Source organism: Miscanthus floridulus, chromosome 1 (assembly GCF_019320115.1).
Source record: "Miscanthus floridulus cultivar M001 chromosome 1, ASM1932011v1, whole genome shotgun sequence".
In the NCBI taxonomy this organism is placed as follows: domain Eukaryota; kingdom Viridiplantae; phylum Streptophyta; class Magnoliopsida; order Poales; family Poaceae; genus Miscanthus; species Miscanthus floridulus.
Window position 1 is genome coordinate 17,247,613 of NC_089580.1, and position 7,700 is coordinate 17,255,312.

The 7,700-nt window shown below is 48.9% G+C and overlaps 2 protein-coding genes across 2 annotated transcripts; both read left to right on the top strand.

The window, feature by feature from the left end:
- Window positions 1-3,077: 3,077 nt before the first annotated feature.
- Window positions 3,078-6,415, top strand: LOC136474533 (PHD finger protein MALE MEIOCYTE DEATH 1-like). The gene is made up of 3 exons (XM_066472108.1): window positions 3,078-3,589; window positions 4,202-4,448; window positions 4,631-6,415. Exons 1-3 carry the CDS (start codon window positions 3,145-3,147, stop codon window positions 6,024-6,026), a joined length of 2,088 nt encoding a protein of 695 aa, XP_066328205.1. The 5' UTR covers window positions 3,078-3,144; the 3' UTR covers window positions 6,027-6,415.
- Window positions 6,416-6,665: 250 nt separating this feature from the next.
- LOC136452712 (uncharacterized) lies at window positions 6,666-7,361 on the top strand. The gene has a single exon (XM_066453309.1). The coding sequence runs from the start codon at window positions 6,666-6,668 to the stop codon at window positions 7,359-7,361; it is 696 nt and encodes a 231-aa protein (XP_066309406.1).
- The last annotated feature ends 339 nt before the right edge of the window (window positions 7,362-7,700 follow it).

Sequence of the window (7,700 nt, forward strand, 5' to 3'; positions counted from 1 at the left end):
GAGTGCTGGGGCAGCACAGGAGGGCGACGAGGCTCTGCATCGGAGTTTCGGCCGGCCGGAGTGGTGCGGGATGGCGGCGAGGCGTGGCTCCGGAGTGCTGGGGCGGTGCAGGAGGGTTCCACGCCCGCTGGCAAGACAATAGCATGTAGGACCAACCATGAGAGTCGACGAGCTAGAGCTAGAGCTAGCATGGTGGGCGTTCGGTTATCGGTTCGGTTTCGGTTTCGGTTCTCTCAGTTATGGTTGAAATTCGGTTTCTAGAAAATGGGAATCGATCGGTTCTAAAACAATTTAGAAGTTGAGCATTTCGATTCTCGGTTATTTCTGTTCGATTCCGGTTCTAACCGAATTTTTTCAACAAAGGTTAATACAAAAAAAAATATGCAGGTTTTAAAGCAAATTTAGGCAACACCACCTCTATTTTAGATAATAATAATTGATAAGAGAACAATAGCAATATAGTAACACAAATACATAGCAATTCAGTATGAGACGTTACACAAAAATTAAACATTGTCTTACAAAATAATAGTAAGTGAAGTACAATTCATGAATTTCGGTTCTTTCGGTTATCCAAGAGTAGGAATCGAATTTTTCTCGGTTATTTCGGTTCCTCAAAATTTGGAACCGAATAAGGAACCGATTTTTTCGGTTCCGGTTCTTTCGTTTTAGTTTCTCGATTTCGGTTAATTATGCCCACCCTGAGCTACAATTACATACAAACGACTATACGACAATAGATTTTGCCGCCGCGGATACAACAAGGCAAAGTGTTGGGATCGCTTGCCCTACTCGACGTCCGTCACCCAGCGTCCCGGTGTGTATAGAAATTTCCTTATGGTCTAATTTCAAGCTGTAGTAGATACCATGACTTAGTAATATTTGATTTTTCATAATTCGGTATATTCCATTTATTATAAACAATTCTCCATCACCGGCGATTATGCACTGCGGAAGCCGAATCCGGCAGTGATACACTATGTATATAAATATAGTGTATATCTAAGCACATAATATATAAAAATTATATATCTAAACAATCAAAATATTTTTATAATTTGCAATGAAGAGATTAGAAAATTAGAAACCAGAGCTATCTTATATTTTCAAGGCAAATAATGCCTTCAACGGCTTTCCTTTAAGACTATATACGGAACTGGAACGCCTCGCACTTCTTCATGTCAAACTTCCTCGAAGCTCTAGTTAAGCAGTCCATCAAATGCCAATCTCGTAATTTCTTTTGCAAAGGTTCGTTCTCCTAATTTTAAGAGTACCAGTAGTAAAGCGGTCTCCATGCTAGAAATTACGTCTAGTTCTACGTTTTTTAAATTATACACACTACACAACTAAATATATTTTCAATGGCTAGTTTAAAATAACTTTTATCCACATGTCTCTTCTCCTTAGAGCATAAGGGTAATAAAACATCCCCTTGCTGGCTATATAAAAACTTACAACTAATCTATCAGTCCACTCGTATAGTTGTTAACTCATCTATAGTCTTTCTCTCACAAAGTTTTTTTTTTCATGAGCATTTAGTACAACCATTTACTATACTTGCTCTTACTATCTCACTCATCACATCTCTTCGAACCTTGGTGTTCATGTAGATATAGTTTTTTTCTATAAGAAACTATTTCCTCATCTATCTTCTCTAATTTCAATATCACATTGGTCCTGTTCGTTTGGCTTATCAGCCGTATTTTTTCAGTAAACGAATAATATTTTTCTCTCACAATAAATCAGCCAACGGTACTTTCAACCATGACTTATCAGTCAAACGAACATGGCAATTACCATTTTGCTTAGTTAATACTTTAATTAATAATCATAGAAACCATTTATATCATTTATGGTGTGTTTGTTTTGTTGAAATCACCTTATGCTTCATGAAGTGTTGTATCATGAATTGATCCCATAAATTTTAGTGAAATCAACCTAATTATAGGTTATGCAAAATCAGATGGTAATAAATCAACTCATTCAACTAAATAAAATTTTGAGAAATGAGAAGAAAATAAACGACCTTATTCTTGGAACAAACACACCTGGATTGAGGGAGCCCTCTGCTTCGACTGCATCCGTCCCTCCCAACTGCCAGTGTCAGACAAACCGGTCACGCCCTCGTTTAGTTTGCCCGAATCGGCGGCGGTAAATTCTCTCTAGCGTCACGTAGCATTTCATTTGTATTTAGTAATAATTATTTAATCGTTGACTAATTAGGCTCAAAACGTTCGTCTCGCAAAGTACAACCAAACTGTGTAATTAGTTTTTGATTTCGTCAACATTTAGTACTCCGTACATGTACCGCAAGTTTGATGTGACGGAAAATCTTCTTTTTGCATAGTGTCAAAGTTTGGCAGCCTGTTCACTTGCTCGTAAACGACCGTAAATTTCCTGTCGGGAACAATGTTTTTCTCTCACACCAAACCAGCCAGCAGTAAATAATCCACGATACGATACGGCCTCCCGAACAGGCTGTGGATTTTGATGGAACTAAACACCCCCAAGTACTACGGCTGTGTTCGGCTGGCCAATTTGGCTACAATTCGGAGCAGTATTTTTCTCTCACAATATTTTAAAATAAATAGCTTTTTTTTAGCATGAACAGTAAAATTTTAAATCCAGCCCCGAACACTGCCTACAATGCATCTGAACACTGGCCCGGAAGCCTAATAGAGCCACGTCCTCCCAAAAAAAATTTGACCTCGCTCCCGCTGCGTCTCGATCGCGGGGCCAACGTAACGGGCCCCTCTTCCTATCCCCAATCAGCTATCACCTGCCTGTCCTCACAAAAAAATATTTCCCACACGTCGGCGACCACGCCACTGTTGTTTAGCCGTTGACCTGCGGGACCCGTGACCACAGGCCCGTCCCCAGCCAGGTAGGTCCTACATGTCATTGGAGCATAGCCTCAGGGGGCAGCGGAGGGCACGGCTTGCTCCGCGAGGTCACGGGCGAACGCGTGGAAAGCGACCGTCGTGGGTCCGGCGCGTCAGCGGCGCGAGCATTTGGGTCGTGGAGCTCGGCGCGCGGCTGCGGCACCGCTCGCACCGTCACTCGCACGCCACAAATTACGGGAAGGCCCCTGCCGCCGCGAACCAAAACCCCAGCGCCCGTAGCAGGAGACGACCGCTCTAAGCAATGCCGTCCACGCGCGCGCTCCGGCAGTTCGACCCGCGACGGTCGCCGCCGCCACGACAGAACTCGCAGGCGGCGGCGGCCGCGAAGGAGGAGGAGGCGAGCCCGTGGCTGCCGCCCTCATCCTCCACCTCGTCGTCTTCCTCCTCGGCCTCCGCGCTCTTCAAGCACTCCGCCGCCTTGTCGGCGGCTGGGCCGAGGGGCGGATCGGGGACGCGCGTGTACCCGCTGCGGGACTTCCCGGGCGGGGACGCGGCCGCGCTCGGCGGCGCGTTCCGGGACAACGTGCGGTGGCTCCTGAAGCAGTGGAGCTGCGCACCGGGTTCCTGGTCGGCGTGGCGTGCGCTGCTCTCGGACGAGCGCACGGGCACTTTAGTCCCCATCGTCGCCGTGGAGGAGCTCGCGGCGGCGTCGCCCTCGCCGCTCTGCGATCTCTGTCGCTGCGCTGGTGAGTTGGCTTCGCTTTCCGGGGCCTTCATCGCGTATTTGGGCGCAGCACGCGCTTCTTTCGTTCGTGGGGGTTTGAATGTTTGATGGATGCGCTGATTAGGTTTTAGTCGTGAGTTATTCCCGACTTTTGCTGATTTGGATGTGTGGATTAGTAGAACTGTTGTTACAGATGCTCTGTCTCTGTGTGATTTGGGCTTCGTGACCGTAGGGAAGATTCTTGGGAGATATTTTTCAGTAATAATTACTTGCAATTATCGTTCCTAACTGTTGAGAAATGCGCTGAATGAGCGATAAACTACTCCTAATTCTGATTACATACAACGTTGGGTGAATAATAGGAATTGCATTTCTGTTCAACATTCTTGCACTTATGACCCGTTATTTTCCTGTGCACATTGCCAGGAATTGACTACTCCATGTTGCTTGTTTCAAAAAAATTTAAATCACTTCCGAAAATACCAGTGCGGTTATAATGGTGGCCCCTATCCTCTTAAAGTTTCTTTCTTCTTCTGGAAAAGATGTTGTTTCGTGCATTGATTCACATCCTAGTTCTGTAAATGCCAACTCAGCAATGGTCGAAATAAGTGTATGATCTGGACCGCAATTTCAGGTTGGAGCCACCACTGGGTGTCAAAGCGGAAGTACCATTTCATCATTCCGGCAGTGGTCGAGTGGGACCAGCCAATCAGGGCTGATGCGTTGCTTGGGCACACCGATCACCTCCTACATGGTCTGATCCATAGTAATGGCTTTGGTCACCTTGTCACTCTCCATGGTCGTGATGGTGGCTCCACTTTCCTCTCTGGCTGCCAGATCATGGATATATGGGATCAGCTTTGTGCAGCTCTCCGTGTAAGGTAACAACAATATACTCTTTCTTCCCTGTTCAGAAATACTCTTCAGTTAAGTACCTGTTAGCTAGTTGTGCTTTAAGTAAACCAGCAAATTCTGAACTTTGGTAACTTTATGAAGGCTGTAAACTCAAGAAAGATAACCCATCTTGTTTCTATCTTCTGAGCTTTGGAAGGTTTCTGTGCAGAGCCGTCTCTGTTGTCGACTTGACCCAGAAGCACTCTGTGGACCTCCGCCTCCTGCTTGGAGTGGCACAAGGCAAGACATGGTTCACTCGCTGGGGGTACTGCCTTGCCAAGGGTTGTTTCAGCGTGTCTAGGTCCACTTATGCTGCTGCACTTGAAGCCCTTGCTACCCTGCCTGTTGATTGTCTCCGTAGTCGTCATGTCCGTCGTGTGGTCACCATCTACCGCCGCCTCTCCAACAAACCTCTGGCTACAGTCCGTGAGTTCCTCCTCTGCCTCCTTGATTGGAAGCACCTTGAGGCCCCGCTTTCTCCTCCTCCCGTGAAGACATCCCCACGGCTGATGTTCTTGCTGCCAAAGTCATGTATGGTGAAGAGGCTCAGGCAGCCATACCAACGCTTTGAGGACGTAGTTGACCTGCTTGAGTGTCGGTGGTCAAAGAAGCGTCTGCTTAGTGCTGCAGAGGTTGTTGTTGAAAAGCTGCGGGAGCATGCCGATGGCACAAGGATAACACGGCAGGCAGTGCGAGATGCTGCCAGGGGTGCCATCGGTGACACTGGTCTCCTGGACTTCGTCATCAAGTCCCTCAATGACACTGTTGTTGGTAACCACATTGTGCGCCGCGTGCCTGACCCTGAGAATCGTGTGCTTCACTTCAGCCTTGAGGAATATGCTGAGCCTGAGCCACAGCCGCAGGCAGATCATGAGCTTGAGCCAGTGGAAGTTGATGCAGAGCACAACCTTCCTGCAGTCCGATGGCCAAACACAGCGGAGGCGGAGCGGGATCTGCGTGCTGTGTGCCGAGCAATGGTGGAGGCACGCAGTGAAGCAGCACAGGCTGTACTGGACTGCAAGCACTGGGTGAAATGGTGGGGCCTGAGGGATGAGTCTGATGACCAGCTAAGGTTCCTTGTTGAGTGGCGACCACAGCCATGGGAGGCTACTGAACTTACAAGGCCAATGCCTCCAGGGGATATCGTGGTGGTACCCCTGCATACATCCATAGGTGAGCTGCTTGTTGAGGCGGAGCATGCATTGCGAGATACATACTGCTTCTTTGAGGATTTCCAGGCCGAGTCACTGGATGGCATTGCGGGGGATAAATGGGATCCGGTGATGCTTGGTGGAGCAGAGTCTGGTGACACCATCGGTGTGCATGGCCACGGAGCGGACATGGAGACTGGGCTGCGGTGCCAGGGAGGTGCAGATGCGTGGGAGGTGCAGTGTGTTTGTGGTGCACAGGACGACGATGGGGAGCGCATGGTGGCATGCGATGCATGCAATGTCTGGCACCACACACGCTGTGTCGGCATTGCAGATGGTGCTCCGGTACCACCATTATTTCTCTGCATATCCTGTAGTGGCGCGCTCATGGCCGCTGGACCAATTTCTGGATGAGACACTAATGGTACCTGAAGTTAAGTGACAATTCTTTTGCACCTTTTGTGTAACTCAAAGCCTGACGGTAGTAGTCTGACGAGTAAACCAGTTCTGATACTGTTGAGACCTTTTGTGTAAAGTGCGTTGCTGTAGTGGTATGTGATGAGTTTAGTAACGATGTAGCAATACCGAATGTTATCTGTAGTAGTAGACTGGTGGTAGTAGAGTAGAGGATTAGGCAGTAGAAAGAGAAGCACTATCCATGTCGCACGCAATCCGACTGGAAATTTTGTACAGGGACATATTACAGAAGAGATGCTGTAAATAGCTGTCCTGTGATTTGCGCCTTTCTACCTGTTGAGGATAGAGTGCATGAGCTTGACTCAGGAACCGCCAGGACCAGCGCGTGGTGACCGCGCTCACCAGTAGCACACATCGTGCATAGACTAGGACAGTTGCTGAAGATAGCAACCTCCATTTGTTGTACTATATATACATTCAATTGAGATCAATACAAGGCGTTGGCTCCTATTACTTCTCTACATGGTATCAACTAGCGCGGGCTGATCCTGCTCCAGCGCTCCACGCTAACCGCCTCCGGCGATCACCGTCGTTTGCCTCCGCTTCTCATCTCCGCTACCTTCCTCCTCTGTTGCCATGGATCACATGGATGACAATCCTCTCTTCGGTCTCAGCATGTCCAGCGCCCCTTCTTCTCCATCCTCCCCAACTTCCTCCGTCACCAGCGAAACTCCTGCTCCCACCGCCGCTGCTCCTCCCGTCGCCGTTCTTCAAACGGTGAACATCAAATCCCACGTCCCCGTCGTTCTCGAGCTCGCCAATCCCAATTACGACGAGTGGTGCTGCTTCTTCGATGCCTTCCTCGGCAAATTCAATCTCGGCTCGCACATCTCTTCTCCGCCAACCGCCGAGCAGTGCCACGATCCTGCGTGGTCCGTCGTCGACCAGTGCATCATCAGCTGGCTTTACAACTCCATCGGCAAGGATGTGCGCGACATCGTGCGCACCCCGAAGGCCACGGTGTTCCGCATATGGCAGGTCATCCACGACCAGTTTCGCGACAATGAACTTCACCGCGCCGTGCACCTGGAGGCGGAGTTCCGGAACCTGGTGCAAGGCGACATGGACATCGTCCAGTACACCGGGCGCCTCAAGCAGCTGGCCGATGATCTTCGCGACGTCGGGCAGCCCGTCGGCGAGACAAGCCAGGTCCTGAACATGCTGCGCGGCCTCAGCTCCAAGTACCGCGACGCCATTCCGGCCATCACCGCCAAACAGCCGCCGCACACCTTCTTCCCCGCGCGGTCGTACCTCCTTCTCGAGGAACACTAGTCTGCAGCACAGCACGCCCTTGTCGTTCTGTGAATCTTGGCAATGAAGTTTAACTTGTTCACTGTGTTATAAGAATTTATTTACTGCGAGATAAAAAAAAATTATTTGTTGCTGTTTGATTTGCTGTTAGTCTGCAGTAGCGTTTTGGTGGTTGGGCTGGCTTTCTGTTGTTGGGGTGCACTGGTCAGACTGCTGCAATGCTGCACATCCGGTCCATGCCATCTTTTAGTTCCGTTATAGTTGGTGCTCCATGCAGCTACTTGCTTCAAACTTGTTTGAGAAGCTTTATAGCCTCAAGATTGGCTTTGCTAGTTTTATTTATGAACACTTCAGCTGCGC

Bases quoted from the DNA above. Each gene is read 5' to 3' on its own strand.
- LOC136474533 (XM_066472108.1), top strand. From the start codon at position 3,145: ATGCCGTCCACGCGCGCGCTCCGGCAGTTCGACCCGCGACGGTCGCCG. The intron at 3,590-4,201 runs GTGAGTTGGCTT...CCGCAATTTCAG, and splicing joins CGATCTCTGTCGCTGCGCTG to GTTGGAGCCACCACTGGGTG. The intron at 4,449-4,630 runs GTAACAACAATA...GTTTCTGTGCAG, and splicing joins TGTGCAGCTCTCCGTGTAAG to AGCCGTCTCTGTTGTCGACT.
- LOC136452712 (XM_066453309.1), top strand. From the start codon at position 6,666: ATGGATCACATGGATGACAATCCTCTCTTCGGTCTCAGCATGTCCAGC.